General features: G+C 37.8%; 1 protein-coding gene across 1 annotated transcript in view; it reads left to right on the forward strand.

The window, feature by feature from the left end:
* NETO1 (neuropilin and tolloid like 1) overlaps positions 1–20,239 on the forward strand; it is a 100,811-nt gene that overhangs the window by 58,328 nt on the left and 22,244 nt on the right. Inside the window, exons 6-7 of the mRNA XM_061130796.1 lie at positions 22–149; positions 11,087–11,315. Of these exons, the coding sequence (XP_060986779.1) occupies positions 22–149; positions 11,087–11,315 (357 nt within the window). The remainder of the gene's footprint in view (positions 1–21; positions 150–11,086; positions 11,316–20,239) is intronic.

Consider the following 20,239-nt stretch of genomic DNA (forward strand, 5'->3'; position numbering starts at 1 on the left):
GTCTGGCATCTCGTTATTTAGTGTGTGAGTTTGAGATGGGCGGCCCTGAAGGCATTGTGGAGTCTATACAAATTATGAAGGAAGGCAAAGCTTCTGCTAGCGAGGCTGTTGATTGCAAGTGGTACATCCGAGCACCCCCGCGATCCAAGGTCAGTCTCAAGGTGGAATGCAGGTTTGACAGACAACTTGAAAAGTGTCTCCAGCATTGCATTGCTTTGAACCAACCAGACATGCTCAGTCCATTACAGAGTGCAATCATAAGAGATCATTTTATTTTTGTTTTGAAATGTAGTGTGTTTTCCTCTGTTTAATGTAACTTTCAAGGTCACAATAATATGGAAAGAATGCTTAAGAGATCCTTGGATAATCTGGACAATAGACTCTAGGGTAAATCTACCTCTAAAAAATGGAATGAAATGTTGTAAGCAAGCTATGGTTTAATTAACTTATGCCCGTATTGTCAGTATCTGCAGTTTGCTTGCTTTTTAACTTAAAATCTGTGAAAGAAATTGTCCAGGGCTCACAAAGTCATGTATTTCTGGTGTGTAACATTGTGGTCCAAATTCAGACTCAGATCTCTGTTTTGGAAACACTTGTTTAGAACAACTCTATTCATTCTATTATGGATGCATCTTAAGAAACGCTGGGATGAGAATTTTGTACCAGTAGCAATCACTGGTTTAGCATGTTGATTATTTGCTTATTCTCCCTTTATTGTCATCCTTTAGAAGTAGAATATAGTTACAATAAAGCTTTACTGATTTATTAGATTTGGAGTTGCCGATTTATTGAGGTTGAACAGTTTGTTATTTAATTAATTGACCTAGTGTGTCTATAACCTCTCAAGGACTATGCTGAAGAAATGAAAATTATGCTGTCACATTTCCAATTTGATTTTTAGACAACTATGTATCAAAATAATCCATGAAATAAGACAAGATCATTGAGGTATTTATAAGATGTGGTAGAGTGAGGGAGAAGACCACTTGCCCCTGGTGAGGGGAATCAAAGGCACTATCAAGTTGGATTGCAAGGCGTCTTCTGAGCTTTGATGAGAAATGATGCTCTTGGGTAGACAGGGTGGGACTTGCCCTCTTAGGTAGAGTAAATAGCTTCCTTAAGGTCATGGGATCATAAGAGATCCCCCCTCTCAGGAATTAATTGCATGTGACCACATGAAAGCAGGATTCTGGAGGTGAATGGTTAAGCTGAAGGATTCTGTTAGTGCCCTTCAAGAGCCCAGATTCATCCTGAGTGCATTAGTGATGCATGTGCGTGTGTGTGTGCTAAGTCCCTTCCATCATATCTGACTCTGAGACCTCACGGACTGTAGCCTGCCAGGCTCCTCCATCCACGGGATTCTCCAGGCAAGAATACTGGAGTGTCTTGCCATGCCCTCCGCTTAGTGATACATACAAGAGTGTGAAACAGCAAAGTGATGTGGTCAGAGTGTGTATTTTCAAAAAAACAGATTTTCCTTGTCTAGAAAGGACAGAGTTGTCATTCCAAGCTAGATATGAAAGAATTTGGTGACTGGATATTCCAAATAAGGGAAAAATAAGACTCATCTCCAAGTGAATTGGTATTTCAGGAAATATTTTTATCTTTCTTCTCTTGATTTCCCATGAATATGTCTTTGGGGTTTGCATCTCATTTGGAAGTGTGACATATTTTCCCCAAACTTCTGGTGATGGAGATTCAGACCGTGGCCCAGTTTCCAGCTTTACCACTACAGGTCTCTGTGCATCAGAACAAATCTTTTAAAAGGTTAATTAACTTTGTTAAAATTATGATTTATGAAGAAAGACATAGTTACTACTTCCATTAAAAAAATCCAAGGCTACTGGTGACATAAAACCCCACCTCCTACAAAGATTATGCAGGAATTCGATTGCAGTTTATTATGTTCTTACATAATTTGTGGATTCACATGTGCTATTCATTTTCCTTCAACTCTATGAGTGAAAGCTATTTTAGATTTTTTTTTCAACAGGAAGTATCTGAGCCCCACCTCATGGTCATAACTGGCATCTCTGTCACCACAGTGTCAAAGAGAGGGTGTCAATGAAAGTGCGAACCCACACCGTTTCCTTCCAGCTGGTAAATAGACCGTCTTTTGTACAATCCCAGAACAATGCCAGGTATACCTGCCTGTTACAGAATCTGGCAGTCTGTGACCCAAGGAGGAAGCCGCCTGCAGAGCTGGACAAAGATGACTCTATTGTGACAGGCCTTCTCTGTTAAATTAAAGGTTAGGGAATAGGAAGTGGCTTTGAATAACTGTCGAAAAAAGCAAGAAGTGGAGATGACGCTTTACTTGGGCTTTCTATTTATACGGAGGTCCGTCCTCGCAGCCTAGGAGAACAGACTATCAAAGCACAAGTTAAACTTGAAATGGCTCCTGTGAATATGTGAATGATAGCTGGTGATTGCCACATTGAAAGTGCTAAATAGCTTACTGGGGTTCCATTAAAATTTACATCAAGTGTATGTCGCTTCTCAGCCCTTTCATAAATAGAAAATACACTATCTGATATCACCTTTGTTTGAGAATTGTAATACAGATGATTGCCTTTAATTAGAATGTGATTAACCCAGATTTCTTAGAAATTGGAATATCAGAGCCTGAAAGAAAGTTGGAAATTACTGATAAGTGCGTCTAACAGATGAATAAGCAGAGTCAGGATAGTGAAGCTGGTTAACAATGAGATGTTGAAATATGCTTCTGTAAGCAACTCTTTGGCTTTCATATAGATTCTTGAGCAAGTGAGATGGGAGCATATTAATGGTGTCTAGTTCTGGGTCTGGTTCAGTAAAGAACCACTAGAGAAGGATATTGGATGAGCCAATTATGGTAACAATGTTAATTTCCTGAAGGTTGGAGCTTATTTCTCTCTAGGTTCGTGCATGTGTGTGTGTGTGTGAAGTCACTGCAGTCGTGTCCAACTCTGCAACCCTATGGACTGCAGCCCGCCAGGCTCCTCTGTCCATGGGATTCTCCAGGCAAGAACACTGGAGTGGGTGGCTGTGCCCTCCTCCAGGGCATCTTTCCGACCCAGGGATGGGACCTGTGTGTCTTACGTCCACCTGCATTAGCAGGTGGGTTCTTGACCACTAGTGCCATCTGGGAAGGCCCTTCTCTGTAGGTCCCCAGTGCCAGGAAAAATGTATCATTCAATTAACACTCATGAGAAAAATAAACTGATATTTTATATTATATATATATATATGTATATATATATATATATGAAAGGACATAGTAACAATCTATAAACATTTGAAGAACTGTCAGGAAATAGAATTAAGAGGATAAGACTTAATTCACATGTTTTTTTAAGTACTGCAATTTATTTAAATGCTTGGATCTAGAGAAATATTCATTATAAAGAAGGTTTTTGGTTTTTATTTTCATAATGGAGATGTCCAAGGATCAAAAGAGAATTCACGGGAGGAATCCAACTAAAGTTTGGCTGGGATTTTATATAATAATTAAAACATCAAGTTATTTTCTGGCATAGATAATACTAAACTCCTTTTAAGACCAAAACCTGATGAATCTATGATAAGTAACTGCTCAAATATTTGATTAGTTAGTAGAAGGACTGAAGCAAGTCTCTCTCTTGACCCCCAATCCAGTGTGATGTCACAAAACCACAGTGTTTGGGGAAATCAACAAATTTGTTAAGATAGGAAAATTAAAAAGTCAAAAGACTTATAAAAGTATATAAATTTAAGATTATTTATTTAATAATTAAGGTTTGGGGAGAGTAAAACTATAACTTTTATTAACTCTCCATCATTTAAAGCTTCAAAATAATTTTTTAAATGTTACTTAATTCAAAATGTTGTGAATAATATTAAGACAAAAAAGAACAAATTGACAAATACAATAAATTAATATTTTATAGTGAAGTTGAGTTTTCAGACTCATGTGACCTTAGCAAAGAACACAATGCAGCTCACCAAACTTCTGACCTACAGAACTTGGAGATAATACATGGGCATTATTTAAAGCAGACTTCCCGGGCGGGGGCGGTGGTAAAGAATCCACCAGCCAATGCAGGAGATGCAAGACACGTGGGTTCGATCCCTGGGTTGGGAAGATCCCCTGGAGAAGGAAATGGTAATCCACTCCAGTATTCCTACCTAGAGAATCCCATGGACAGAGGAGCCTGGCAGGTTATAATCCGTGGGGTCACGAAGAAGAGTCAGACATGACTGAACGACTGAGCACAACCACATAACAACATTGTTTAAAGCTGCTCAGTTTGTGGGGATTTGTTATGGGAACAAGGAGAAAATGAATGCCTAAGCAAAGGGTAGCAGCAAAAATTGATGACAGTGGTAAGATTAGGGACTCTAAAGACTGAGCCTGCCCTTATTATCTCCAAAAATGAAAATAAAAATTGGATAAACAACATGAAAAATTTAACTGACTAGAGAACTACCTATGACAGTGTTATGGTTCAACTTTGTTTTTAAATGAAATCTCAGTTTGTAGCATCAGATTTTGGAAAGTTACGGAGATGCTTGTCTGTGCAGGCCAGAAAATCACGTTAATGTTGTTTTATCCGGGTTTGTTGTGTGGAGTGTGTGTTTTTCCAACACTTCAGAACACAGTATGATGTTCTGGTTTTCTCCTCTGAATAAAGTGCACACTGTTCTCCTCCAAATTCATGGGCTATACTACTTAAGACTAGAAGGCCCTGCAAGTCCAGCAGCCAGAGAAGTCCTGGGAACACGCTTTTTAGAATGTAGCTTTATCTGTCAAAGTGTAAAGTAATATTGACACTGTGGTCAGTGTTTCTCAGACTGTTGTGTATTTAATTTGTATTTATCATGGAGAAAACTGTTCTGGCAAGTCTTAAAAGTGACCCCAAACAGTGTTTGTTTTTCGCACATCACTGGGAGACAGATGATGGAAGCAGGTTGAATGATTGGTATTAAATGTTTGCAAGTAAATTAACTTAGTAAATTGTTAGCCAGATATCCTTGGTTTAAATATGCAAAAGGGATTCTACTCTCCTATTAGTGTGACTTGGAAGACAGACATTACTAGAAATTGCTTATATGTTCTGAAGCCTCCCACGTCCTTTTCCATAAATCATTTTGTCAGCTCAAACTCTTTGTGATTGATTAGAAAGAAGAATGCATCAAAATGATGCACTGAGACGAGATTGTAATCTGACTATTTTACTGAAGTTATATATGATTCTGTTTATCACTTTCTCTTTTTGCAGCAGACAAGCAAGCTTTCTGTAGTTTTCGACTTTAAGTAAAAACACTGGCACATGGCATTTTTCCCCTTAGTAATATTATGACATGAGCTTTAAGCTGACAAAATATCATTTAAATCCTAATGTAGGGAGGGTTTTTTAATGCTATATACTATATCTAGAGTGGGAAAATTTGATCACTGGTCTGGTTAATGGATTTGGTTTGTGCAGTAACAGCTCTGTACTCAGTAAAGCTAATTATCACTGGAATATTTTATTTATTTTTTAAAACTACTTTTAAAAGTTTTAAAATGATTGAATGCTTCAAAAGTGAATATATAATATCCAGTGACTATATAATATCCAGTAATTGTTAAAAAAAGTATTCTAATAAGTTTAGATCAGTTGCTCAGTCATGTCTGACTCTTTGCAACCCCATGGACTGCAGCACACCAGGCCTCCCTGTCCATCACCAACTCCCAGAGTTTACTCAAATTCATGTCCATTGAGTCAGTCATGCCATCCAACCATCTCATCCTCTGTTGCCCCCTTCTCTTCCTGCCTTCAATCTTTCCCAGCATCGGGGTCTTTTCTAGTGAGTCATTTCTTCACATCAGGTGGCCAAAGTATTGGAGTTTCAGCTTCAGCATCAGTCCTTTCAATGAATATCAGGACTGATTTCCTTTAGGATGGACTGGTTGGATCTCCCTGCAATCCAAGGGACTCTCAAGAGTCTTCTCCAATACCACAGTTCAAAAGCATCCATTCTTCCGTGCTCAGCTTTCTTTATAGTCCAGCTGTCATATCCATACATGACTACTGGAAAAACCAAAGCTTTGACTAGACAGACCTTTGTTGACAAAGTAACGTCTCTGCTTCTTAATATGTTGTCTAGGTTACTCATAACTCTTCTTGCAAGGAGCAGGCGTCTTTTAATTTCATGGATGCAGTCATCATCTGCAGTGATTTTGGAGCCAAAAAAAAAAAGTTTCTCACTGTTTCCATTGTTTCCCCATCTATTTGCCATGAAGTGATGGGACCAGATGCCATGATCTTAGTTTTCTGAATGTTGAGTTTTAAGCCAACTTTTTCACTCTCCTCTTTCACTTTCATCTAGAGACTCTTTAGTTCTTCACTTTCTGCCATAGGGTGGTGTCATTTGCATATCTGAGGCTACTGATATTTCTCCTGGCAATCTTGATTCCAGCTTGTGCTTCCTCCAGCCCAGCGTTTCTCATGATGTACTCTGCATATAAGTTAAATAAGCAGGGTGACAGTATGCAGCCTTGACGTACTCCTTTCCCTATTTGGAACCAGTCTGTTGTTCCATGTCCAGTTCTGTTCCTACTTGACCTGCATACAGATTTCTCAGAAGGCAGGTTAGGTGGTCTGGTATTCCCATATCTTGAAGAATTTTCCACAGTTTATTGTGATCCACACAGTCAAAGACTTTGGCATAGTCAATAAAGCAGAAGTAGATGTTTTTCTGAAACTCTCTTCCTTTTTTGATGATCCAGTAGATGTTGGCAATTTGATCTCTGGTTCCTCTGCCTTTTCTAAATCCAGCTTGAACATCTGGAAGTTCACGGTTCACATTCTGTTGAAGCCTGGCTTGGAGAATTTTGAGCATTACTTTACTAGCGTGTGAGATGAGTGCAATTGTGTGGTAGTCTGAGCATTCTTTGGCATTGCTTTTCTTTAGGATTGGAATGAAAACGGACCTTTTCCAGTCCTGTGACCACTACTGAGTTTTTCAAATTTCCTGGCATATTGAGTGCAGTACTTTCACAGTATCATCTTTTAGGATTTGAAATAGCTCTAATAAGAATGGTCTTTAAATATAGAAGGTTCTTCCACTTCAGCCATGCTGGTTCTTGTAAGAGTGCACACCATTCACCTCCCATGGAAAATGTCAAATGAAAAAATAAGGGCCAAATATGCAAATCACCTTTTTAACTATATCAATGTTCTTTCATAAGATAATCTTATTTTTGAAGAAAATTTAAAACAGCCATTTATTTCAGAGGGACACATTTATTTTCTGTAAATTTCATTAATATGTCAGCCATCGGTATGTTTCTTAGTCCCTTTAGAAAAATAGAAATGGGTTTGTTTTGCTTGCTTACTTGTCAATTTTGTTCTAGTTTATTCTTGTTTAGGACTATAACTTTCTTTCTGGACTGTCAGTCTGAAAATTTTCAAAAAATTTATCTGAGTCTGCAAAGTTTGATACCAAGGAGAAAAGTGTCAGGCAGAACTGAGTTGAATATTGATCTATTACTTAAAGGTCCTGTGTTGCTTTAAGAACATCACTTTGCTTTTTCAAACATCATGTTATTTTAAAATAGTTGTGATAATAGTGTGCATCGCTGTTGGAGAGATTTGAGTGAGATAATGCCTTTGCACAGTGTTGAGTTATTGTCAGTATATGATGCAAAAAGTTAGCATTTTAAGTTGTGTTTCTTTATTCAGAGTCAGAAAGAAACCTGAAATAATTGTCCAGACATATTCACCCCTGAATCAACCTGAAAATATTACATAATCAAAAATCTTTTTTCTTGAATTAGTTGAACAATCCCTCTAGTTATTTTTCTTTCTGTGGGCATCGTGTTTGTTTCTTGTAACTTTGCAAGGACGCTGGAGGGAGGGATTTTCTGCTACTTTGCTGAGTGTCTTCTCCTGTTAGGAACTATGTGTGTTTACAATTCTAACTGTATATTACTTTGAGGGCTAATTAAATATGTTGGAATCATTGTGTACTACTTGAGAATATAAATATATATTTGATTTTTGTTGCATTTAAGTTCTTCTACTTTCCAAGAATACATAGAGTTTACAGTTATTTATATTTTTATACAGTTTTCAATTTGTTTACTTTTAATCAGGATGGGCCTAATGAAAAGATCTTTAAAATAAGAGTTTGGGATTTTAATCCTGTTTAAGGCTCTCATATTGATTTATTTTCCTTAAGTAAGCTATTTTGTCTCCTTCACTTCTGGCAAAGATCATCTGAATGACACATACAATTCCTTTGAGATCATCTGAATGACAGATACAATTCCTTTGTACAAATCCATGTGAAAATTTGAAAAGCAAACTACTTAGTAGAAACTTGAAAGGTTTAACATTTTCAGATATACCTTCTTAGGATGAACGATAGAATTGTCTGGGTAATTTTCTGAAATGCAATATTTGGTTGGGAAGAGTAGATCTAAGATAAGATAGAGAGTAGATCTAAGATCTAAAATATTACATGAGTAATATTTGAACTTTTGAAAGAATAAAACAAAGCAATAATCTGGTAATGATAAACAGGAGGTTTTCTTAGGCTATAGGTTTTATAAGGCTGAGTAATGGTGGCTCAGTGGTAAAGAATCCTCCTGCCAGTTCAGGAGACACAGGCTCGGTCCCTGGGTCAGGAAGATCTCCTGGAGAAGGGAATGACTCCAGCATTCTTGCCTGGGAAATCCCAAGGACAGAGGAGCCTGGTGGGCTACAGTCCATGGGCTTGCAGAGAGTTGGACATGACTGAGCAACTAAACAACAACAAAAACGTCAGTTAATTTAAAATCAGTATTAAAGTATTTGGGAATTTTGGTATAGTTTCCAACTGAAATTTTACAGATCGATATACATGAAAACCTTCTCACCATACAAAGCATAATAAAACTATGGTGCTTTCCCATTGTGTCTCAATTTTGCCTATTTCTCCCTATTTTTCTGTTTTGTTCTTCCTCCTGAGAACTATATGAAGATTTCCTGACTTAAGATTCACATTTTACTCAGTCAATTCCTTATAAGTCTGCATCATACTACATATATGCTTTTATGTCATAATTTAGAGTTATATTATAAATAACTTGTCTTGAGAATTATTGCATACCATTTTCTACTACAAATAATAAACTGTCATTTATTCTATATATACAATTATCATGATTTATAGCACTCAAAATCTGGTGTATAAGTAGGTGCCCAAGAGATATGTGATGGATGCTGAAAAAAATGAAGTCAATAAAGAAAACAAAATTTTAGTCATTAAATGTACATCCATTAAATTTTATGGTGAGTGCTTAACATACATAACACATGGTCAAACACTGAAAATAAAATAAGTACACCAGTGTCCCAGCTTTTTAGGAGCACACAGTTCAACAAAAGTTACATATGACCTGTAACTAAAGCTTAAAATATGTCCAAAATAATATTGTAACACAAAGGGAGAATAATGCCCCTGTGGTTGGAGAATGGAAGAAGTCATTTTTAAATATTATTGTTACATAAGTTACATGCATCAGTTCAGTTCAGTTCGGTCGCTCAGTCATGTCCGACTCTTTGCGACCCCATGAATTGCAGCACGCCAGGCCTCCCTGTCCATCACCAACTCCCGGAGTTTACTCAAACTCATGCCCATCAAGTCGGTGATGCCATCCAGCCATCTCATCCTTTGTCGTCCCCTTCTCCTCCTTCCCTCAATCCCTCCCAGCATCAGGGTCTTTTCCAATGAGTCGACTCTTCACATGAGGTGGCTGAAGTACTGAAGTTTCAGCTTCAGCATCAGTCCTTCCAGTGAACACCCAGGACTGATCTCCTTTAGGATGGACTGGTTGGATCTCCTTGCATAGAGCACTATAATTCACCACCTACATACTCTGCAAGGTCATCACCACCCCAAGACGAGTTACCATCCATCACCATATGGTTGACCCCCTTTACCTATTTTGCTCACCCTCAACTCACTTCCCCTTTGGTAACAACTATTCTGGTTTTATCTTGTTTTTTTCTATCTAACAGATTGATTTTTTTAAACTGTGTTTGGTTTGGTTTTTAGATTCCACATATGTATGAAATAATGTTTGTCTTTCTCCACCTAACTTCATACAGCATGATACCTTTGGGGTCCATCCATGTTGCTTCAAATGGCAGGATTTCATTCTTTTTTATGGCTGGGTAGTAGTCCATTATATATATTTATTATTGGTTGAATTAATTGCTTTCAGTTTTTAATACACATTCATAGAGAGTCATGTAATATCTGTTGCTCTTAAAACAATATGTCTGAAGCAGTGTATTATGGTGAAAGAACTACAGACTGGCTTGAGGGACCCTGTGTCTACTTTGCAATTTATATCATCCAAGTCTGCATTTCCTGAATATAATAATAAATGTGCCGCTTTATAGAGTTTGGGGGAGCATTTAACAATAATCTCTAAAGTAGGTTGTACAGTCCATTTTACCCAGTAAGTGTTAATTTAATTTTTATTTACATGGACTTAACTAAATGGCTTGACTCTATATTATGGTTAGAATGACCACAGATTTAGCTGTATTTTAAAAATATATACTCTATCTTAAAAATTAAGCAGTGTGGTTATGGGAAATAATTTAAGCAAAGTAAAAGCAGAGACTATCTTTTGATGCCATTTCTGGTTTTGTTTGCTATTAGTACAAATGTTGCATTTCCACACATTTTTGGAAGTAAATTGAAGTCATGGAACTCTAACAAGAATATATCAGCAATATTTAAAACACATTTATGCTGATTAAAATAAAGCAGTGAGTATGAAAACTAATAACTGATTCCAGAAAAGTTAAGAGAAGACATAAAGATTATCTGGGTAAAAATACTCAGTGATGGGAAATGGTACTTCTACCTAAAAGAAAGGTTAATAGCATTTGAAAAAAGTATTAAGCACAAGTTGATCTGCGTGATAGAAGTCTTTACTTTCTACCACCCACAGGGACAAAATGATAAGATTGAGTGCAATCAAGCTGGTCTTGTGAGACTGAGAAAGAGACCGGATGCGCCGGTGCTTACTGAGCTACTTCCCTCTTTCCAGGGAAATTATCACATCTTCGTTGTTTTACAGATCTACTTACGGTTCTTGGACTATGAGATGCAGAATTCCAACGAATGCAAGAGGAACTTCGTGGCAGTGTATGACGGAAGCAGCTCGGTGGAGGACCTGAAAGCCAAGTTCTGCAGCACGGTGGCCAACGACGTGATGCTCCGCACGGGCCTCGGGGTCGTCCGCATGTGGGCCGACGAGGGCAGCCGTAACAGCCGCTTCCAGATGCTCTTCACGTCCTTCCAAGAACGTAAGCGTCTCCGCTCTTCGCTGCTCGGCCTTCCCGAGGGTCGGAGGGTGCAGAGCGCATGCTCTGTGAATGGTGTTTCCTTCGTGCAGTTTGAGCCTTAATAAGTTGTTCAAACTGCTTGGATTCCCTTTCCTTCACTTTGATCCAGAAACAGGAGAGTTACATATTATCTTCTGATTACTTATATCAGCATATGCAGGGCTTCCCTGGTGACGCAGATGCTAAAGACTCTGCTTGCAATGCAAGAGGTTGGATCCCTGGGTTGGGAAGATCCCCTGGATTAGGAAATGGCAACCCACTCCAGTGTTCTTGCCTGGAAAATCTCATGGACAGAGGAGCCTGGTGGGCTACAATCCATGGGGTCGCAGAGACAGACAGGATTTAGGGACTAACACAACAACACAGTATCAGCATATGCACCGTAGCCTTACTTAAGACATTTCACACCACTAAACTGGGGTATGACGAATTCTGTTTGTCTTTGGGTTAGATCTTAGGAAGCCAGGGAGCTGAGGCAGCAGTTTCCGATGATGTTTGAGTTTAAATCTTAAAAACCTGCGTAAAAATATTTGGTAGGTTCTCTTTAGTAAACTGCTCTTGCAGTCCCATTGATTTTAAATAGGTCTGTGGCTGCAGAGTTCCAGGTAAACTAGACAAAGAGGAAGAATTGATTGGGAAGAGAGTAAACAGAAAAAGTTCCAGGAAATAGTTTAAATGGCACAATGAATGATACCCAGAGTTAGGGGCAAAAGCACAGCACATTTAAAAAATCATGTTCTTACAAATAATGAGTCATATGAATAGACATATATTTGGAATGTTCTTCAGAAACCCTGAGTAATTTATGCTTGATAAATTTGTGCAAAGGAAAAATAACCCTAAGAAATTCAGCTTTAAGGAATCAGTACCTTGTCATTTGAAACTGTACATTAAAAAAAAAAAGACAAAATGTTTTTGAAATGTCAAGGATTTCTCAAAGTTAGCTGCAGCAGCCACTATCTTTTTTTTTTTTTTTTTTTTTTTGATCCAAAAATGTTAAATGTAGTAGATGATTTCCTTGCACCATGAATGAATGGTTTTGACTTTAAATTGTTCTCTACTTACCCAGTTGGAGAATTCTATGGCACCAAAAGTAGGGAATGTGCCTCAGTCTTTCTGAATCTTGATACCATCACAGAGTAATGTTAAGTCTCCCATCCTGGATTATTGCAAATTTAAACAGCAAGTTGTTATCTTGGTCTTCCTTTCAGGAATTGATCAAAATGTTAGAGCTAGCACATCTTTATTTCAGCAGGGTATCTAAAGAAAAAAAAATCTTGTCATTTTTTTGCTTAGAATTTGAATCAATTCAGGTTAGAAGATAGCACATGTGGTGTTTTCATCAATGAGTACTCTTCTAAATCCAATCGGTTGTACCTTTGGTGAGGGTCAGTTATACTTTATTCAGTATTTTTATCAGCCTTGGATAATCATAGACTAAGAACTTCTTTCTAGTTTAACATATATGGAAGGTCTAGTTAATGCATTAAGTGATATAATAAAGTTACTAAAATATTACAAAATATGCAATTTTTATCAAAACTGCATGATAATTTAGTAAGGATAAATTACAAAATGTCTTCTTATGTTTCATATGTCAAGCAAAGGAACTCCGGCTCCAGGATTTCCTAAGATTTTATTTCATTTAAACTCAATAGAAGCCAATACTTTTTAAAAATAATTGACAACAATTTCTAATGCAGTCTTAGCTTGTGTTAACAAATGTGCAGTAAGCAGCTCACAGGAAGCTGCAGTGGTCAAAATGCAAATTGCACAGCCTGTTCTTTTCTGAGTATTATTAATGAGAGCAGAATAATTAGCTAGGAGCAACTGATTTGGATGCAGAAGCATTTAGAAAAGGCTAAAGGGGTAGGTATCCCTATCCTAGAGATTTCTTTTGTCCAAAATGTGACAACTACCTTAAACTTGGGGGAGTGGTGGTATGGATTAATGTCTGAGAAGTAAGATTAATGTCAAATTAATTATATGAAGCCATTTGACTGTGATTCAGGGAAAAGTGTCTAGCTCATAGAAAGTGTGATATTACAACATTCAATGAACTTTAATGAAGAATGTGTGAGAAATGGGTTCTCATCAGGTGTGAATGGTGTAGGGCAAGTGTCTAGGCTGGACAGGGGGGGCGGGGGGTGTGGAGGACAGAGTGCCTTTCAATTCAAAGGTGAAGATCTGTGAGTCTTTAAAGTTCTACTTATATAAGAATGATGGGATTGTATCATAGTGTGTATGTATTGTGCTTCCCAGATGATACTAGAGTTAAAAAAAAACCCAGCTGCCAATGCTGGAATGTAAGAAATGCAGGTTCAGTCCCTGGGTCAGGAAGATCCCCGGGAGAAGGAAATGGCAACCCACTCCAGCATTCCTGCCTGGAGAATCCCATGGACAGAGGACCCTGTGGGGCCACAGTCCATGGGGCCGCAAAGTGTCAGACATGAGTGAGCACAGAACACGCATATGCGATAAAGATTAGAGATGTGAATCAGTGACCAGCCCTTTCTTACTCTAATAATGAGAAAGCACCTTGATATTTTTCTTAGCTCCCACATTTCTTAGATGGTATCCCCAGTTCAGTGTTGAGAGGTGCTTTAGGGCATATTCAATAATATTCTAATGTCTGTCAAAATGTCTTATATTAGGGCCATAAGATATTTTAGAGGTTAGATAAGAGCTTAGAAGTCATGTATTTCAATCCCAAACACTTTAGGAATTCAAACAGAAAAAGAAAAGACCCAGGGAAGGTTAACTGACTTCACCTGAATACCGCCAACCCCATGCTCAATGATTTGTTAAAAACACTGAGGCTAGAATGTAAGACCTGAATCCTGATATTGGCAGGTCTCCATGGATACCTTTGTCATCTTTAAGGAACGAGCAGAGCTCCCACTTTCTAAAGATAATGATGATGTTAAAAGCAGATCGCACTTATGTACATCACTCATGAAACATATTTGTCAGCATAGTTTTACTTGCTTTACAAACTGAATTTTCACTCTTCTGTCTTACCTAATGCATCTTACATTTATGTTTCATAGTTACATTCTGTAATCATACATTGTACAGCATCGTACATTACCATAAACATCAGACTAAAGTAGAATCATGACAAGGGGCTTCTGCTCTCAAAATATGAACCCAGGAACTAACGGATGCCAGTGGGAATATATTTTCAAATCATTTTTATTTTTGCATTTGAATCTGTTGTTGTTCATTGTTTTTGTTCAGTTGCTAAGTTGTGTCCAACTCTTTCAACCCCATGGACACCAGGCTTCCCTGTCCTTCACTATCTCTCAGGGTTTACTCAAACTCATGTCCATTGTGTCTGAATAAATCACAGAAAAGACAAACAATGAGTATGTAAGAGAGAGGCACAGACATTCTTACTATGAGTCATCAGATGTTGAGGTTTCCCATGCACATTAGAGGCATTTTAAAAGTCTGGGTTAAATGCCAGCATTTGCAACAACAACAAATACCGTCTAGTATAATGGGAGGACTATAAGACCACTGAATGGAGAAGTATTTGCCTTCAACTGTGTCTTGAGGAATAATGTGATGTCTTCACTGGATCGCTCCCATAAATAGCATACTCCTGCCTGCACTGTCTTGCTAACTGTTCAACTCAGCCTTTTCTCAGCTCTACCTGAGATGGCTGCCTTGATTAATAGTATCACACTGCTGCTGGCTGCTGCTCAAAGACATTGGCTTCAGACGAATAGTATCCAGACTTTACCCCACAGAGCAACTTTGAAACCCAGCAACTAGAGAAAAAAAACAATATTATCGCCAAAGAGGCACTGTCTTACTTGATTATAATCTTTTTAATACTGGCATTTTGTACTCAGATTACTCACAACCTCAGTCCACTCAAACAATTCATCTAATGGAGGTGAAAAGCACATATAGGTACCCAAAAAAGATCTCAAATTTTAAAGTATTAATAACCTTGGCTAGTGTTCTCTAAGAAAGATGACTTATTTAAACTTTAAATATATTCTGAAATGAAGAAGAAAATGTATTAACCATTATGACTAATTTGCTTTCTTGGGTCAAAAATCAACAAATAGGAGGAAAACATCAGGTTAGAAACACAGTTGAGGATAAAGAAGAATGAATCCAACTTGACATAAACATAGATCACTTTGAATAATTCTTACAGTGATATTGAAAGTGTGTTATATTTTATTTTGGTAACTCAACTTAAGATTGCCTATAAGGATAGAATTTTATACATTTGCATCACTTTATATAAAGACATTGTCTTGCTCTGAATAATCATCCAGATTTTTAAAAAATTGATTAGAATTAGTATAATTTCAACTTTGAGCATACTTATGTATGAAAATGCATGATCAATTATGATAGAACTGTAGGTTAAGTATTGGATATGCAAAATGGAGACATTAGTGAAGTGTACCTCTTCACAGTGAGGCACAAGTCAGACTTTCTGAGCCGGTCTTTTTCTGTGTTCCGAGAATTTGCAGCAACTAGAATGAGAGAATACCCTGAGTAATATCTCATGGTGACTTCTCAAGTTCCACCTTCAACTGTTCTACTCTTATTTAGACCACAATAAAATTTCAGTCACTTAATGCTTGATTAATGTGCAGCATATTTCTGACAAAAACAGACATGCAACTAAAAAGAGATGAAAAGAAAATTATTCACTTTAAGGATGTGGGAATAATGGTTACAATACTTTGCTAAAATGAGATTATATATTTAGTTTCATATTAATTTATGGCAAAAGATAATAGAATCTAAACTACAGGTTTATTTACAGTAAAGAAATATATATATATACACACACACACACACACATATATATACAGTAACTTTTAATTTCAGTGAGTTGAGTTGAAGCGTTCTGAGGAAGGCAGAATTATGAGATGATCCAAAAGATTTCCACCTCTCAGTATTTGTTGTTGTTCAGTCACTAAGTTGTGTCTGACTCTTTGCGACCCCATGGACTGCAGCACGCCAGACTTCCCTGTCCTTCACCATCTCATGGAGTTTGCTCAAACTCATGTGCATTGAGTCGGTGATGCCATCCAACCATCTCATCTTCTGTCATCCCCTTCTCCTCCTGCCTTCAACCTTTCCCAGCATCAGGGTCTTTTTCTAATGAGTCAGTGACCAAGGTATTGGAGTCTTACAACCTTTCTCCCCTTGAGATAAGCAGAACCTCTGTAGCTTGAGATATGATTTTGTAATTAAAGTACATTATATGGTAGAAATTATTTTGCAACTATAAATAAGATCCTTAGTCAATGGATTTTGATCATAAGAGACTTCCTTCACCAGTGTCTTAAGTTTATGTCCTTCACGTCCTTGGTTAAATTCATTCCTAGGTTATCTTATTCATTTTGATGTAATTGTAAATGGGATTGTTTTCTTAATTTCTCTTTTGGATAGTTTGTTATCAGTATATAGAAGTGCACTGGACATCCTGGTTGGTCTGACTATATACTACAAATATTGATAACAATCGTTATGCCCTTTTGAGAGAAGTTTGAAAGTTCTCGTCCTTGACAAGGGTCTGGTTTTCTACTCCTTTGTGTTCCTCCATTCATTCTCTCGTTCCTTCGGTAAACACGGAAGCACCAGGCACTGATGGCACAAAGATGAATAAGAGGGTTGCTCCTCTCAAGGTGCAGCCTCACTCATTCAAATTGAATTCAAATGTGTGACTCATTTCAGCAGACATTCCCTTGTATCTGGAACTCTGTTCCTCCCACCACACACTTCCTCAAGTACTTCAGTATATTATCCACTTAAACCCTGCATTCTAAGAAACCAAATTCTCTTCTTATATAGTTTTTTTTCTCCCCTCCAGCTTTTGTTTATACTAGTAGGATCCTTACTCTTCTGTCATGGTAATTGGTGATTATTTCACTGTTCAGTTTTATCGCCCTATCCTGTCTTGTCTGGAACACGGTTTGGCCTGCCAGCTGCTTCTTGTACCCAGTCTGCATTCTGTCCTAGGTAGTACAAATTCTCCATTTTGTAATGCACAAGTAAAATTACCATATCACCTCAATAAGCTAAATTTAATGCATCCTAAAGTTAAAAAAAAGTGTGTAGATTATAATTTGATTATTACTCTAAAAGTGCATAGAGTTCAGTAACATTCTGGAAAAATACACCAAAAAAAATTTGATAGTAATCAAATCAAAACTGTAGCATTTAATTTTCCTTCTAGGAAAGTCTAGGCCAAACACATTTACAAGTTTGGGTCATGTGCTGAGATCAAAAGTCATTATCTTCAGTTCAGTCACTCAGTCATGTCTGACTCTCTGCAGCCCCATGGACTGCAGCACACTGGGCCCTCCTGTCCATCACCAACTCCCAGAGCTTGCTCAAACTCATGTCCATAGAGTCAGTGATGCAATCCAACCATCTCATCCTTTGATGCATGGCTTTAATTATTTACTGCAAGTCCTGGGCTTCCCTGGAGGCTCACTGGTAAAGAACCTGCTTGCCAATGTAGGAGACACAGGAGACTTGGGTTCTATCTCTGGGTTGGGAAGATCTCCTGGAGAAGAAAATGGCAACCTACCCAATTCTTGCCTGGGAAATCCCATGGACGGGGGAGCCTGGCAGGCTCCTTGACAGAGCTTGGCAAAGAGTCTGTCGCGACTGAGTGACTAAACAACAACTACACTGCAAGTCCACCTTTGGGAGTTGGCATGTTCAATAATGAAACTAAATATGCATTAACACCTTGAACAGAATGCTGGGTCTATACTAACAACTGTTGCAGACGTGTGGTCATCACCTGTGGAAACAAGCCCTGAGGCCCACACCCAAGTCCTAATAATAATCAGAGTGCAGACCCCAGAGAAATATAATATCCTAGTTATTGTAACTAGAGTGATATCTGATTGCACACAATGTATAAATCATCAGATACTTGACCCAATGAAGACATAATCAGAGTATAAAACTATGTAATGATTTCTTGGCATCAAATGGAATGGATAAATCATGAAGTGGTCAGTGCCCTCTGTGAGGAAGGAGGTAGTCTCTATCCATGCATTATAATATTCTCATGAAGATGCTTCTCTTTTTGTAGTAGCATATTTCTTAGAACTGTAGGAATATGTAATTTTAGAGGAAACATTGGGGGATCTAATAAATGTTAGTGGGATTAGATTGTGGATAGAACTCCTTGTATTAGAAAAGAAAAGATTAAGCTATAGCTTAATAAAAATACTGAATATCTTGACTGATAACTAAGTCACATTGGAACATAGAGTTTTGGAAACAGATATTGATTTTTCAAAAAAAATATATGAAGATGATAAAAGAGATGAAGAAAAGATGCACAAATCTATTTCTGGCCTCAAATCTAGTCAGCATTTTTCAAGTAAAATGGCATTTCCTCTAATGGCATAGTCCAAGATACGTTTCATGTTTAAAGTATGGTGGCAGGGAAATTATTCCATTCATTTTGGGAAAAACAAAGCATTTGTTTTAGGAGGCAATTCTAATGCCTATATGTATATGTATATATGCATGTATTTCCTTTTCTTTTTCTATAATTCTGATCTCACCGTTAAAAATCATACTGAGCAGCAAGTTATACATTTTTAATATAGTTTTTGAGTCTTGAACGCTGACTCAGATGCTTACTCATAATTGGGATCTCTGATGTTTTAGATATTTTCTTCCATCAAGTGCATAAGAAAAATTTAGCTATTCCTTAGAAATTAAAAGCATTGTTAGAATTTAATGAGAAGATGGCACTTCATATCCATTTTACTACTTAAAGGAGTTTTACTCTGATATCTAGTTAGCAAGTATTTAAAGACCTACCATATAAGAACCTGTTGTTCTGAGCCCCAGTGATAAGGCAGTGAGGAGAACAAGTCCCTTGCTTCTCATTCTTATAAAAGGAAGCTAATGATGTGCGAGTGAGTTAATTTAAAAAGATAAACCCTAATACGAATTGTGGAAAAACACAATATAAGGTAACGTGCTGGAGAACAATGTGGACATGAGTGCCCTGGGTTGTTTGGGTTGCAACCTTGGAGCTCAGGAAGAAGCTGGGTAAAGACCTGGGGTAAGGAAAAGGAGCTTCCCAGATGGCTCAGTGGGAAATAATCTGCCTGCGATGCAGGAGACACGGGTTCAGTCCCTCCGTTGGGAAGATCCCCTAGAGGAGGAAATGGCAACCACTCCAGTATTCTTGCCTAGAAAGCCCATGGACAGAGGAGTCTGGCGGGCTACCATCCAGGGGTCCCAAAGAGTCAGACACAGTTTAGAGACTGAGCATGCATCCGTGTGCCGGAAGAAACCCCAAAACACACAGTCGGTGCTAAGGAGTTTGGGATTTGATCTCACTTTACTGGGAAGGTTTTGGAGTGTTTTAAAAGGGAGTGATGCTTCCTAAGGCCCACTTGACTTCGCATTCCAGGATGTCTGGCTGTAGGTGCGTGATCACACCATCGTGATTATCTGGGTTGTGAAGATCTTTTTTGTATAGTTCTGTGTATTCTTGCCACCTCTCCTTAATATCTTCTGCTTCTGTTAGGTCCATACCATTTCTGTCCTTTATTGTGCCCATCTTTGTAAGAAATGTTCCCTTGGTATCTTTAATTTTCTTGAAGAGGTATCTAGTCTTTCCCATTCTATTGTTTTCCTCTATTTCTTTGCACTGATCACTGAGGAAGGCTTTCTTATCTCTCCTTGCTATTCTTTGGAACTCTGCATTCAAATGGGTATATCTTTCCTTTTCTCCTTCTCTTTTGCTTCTCTTCTTTACTCAGCTATTTGTAAGGCCTTGTCAGACAACCATTTTGCCTTTTTGCATTTATTTTTCTTGGGGATGGTCTTGATCACTGCCTTCTGTACAATGTCATGAACCT

Source organism: Dama dama, chromosome 27 (assembly GCF_033118175.1).
Source record: "Dama dama isolate Ldn47 chromosome 27, ASM3311817v1, whole genome shotgun sequence".
Lineage (NCBI taxonomy): Eukaryota > Metazoa > Chordata > Mammalia > Artiodactyla > Cervidae > Dama > Dama dama.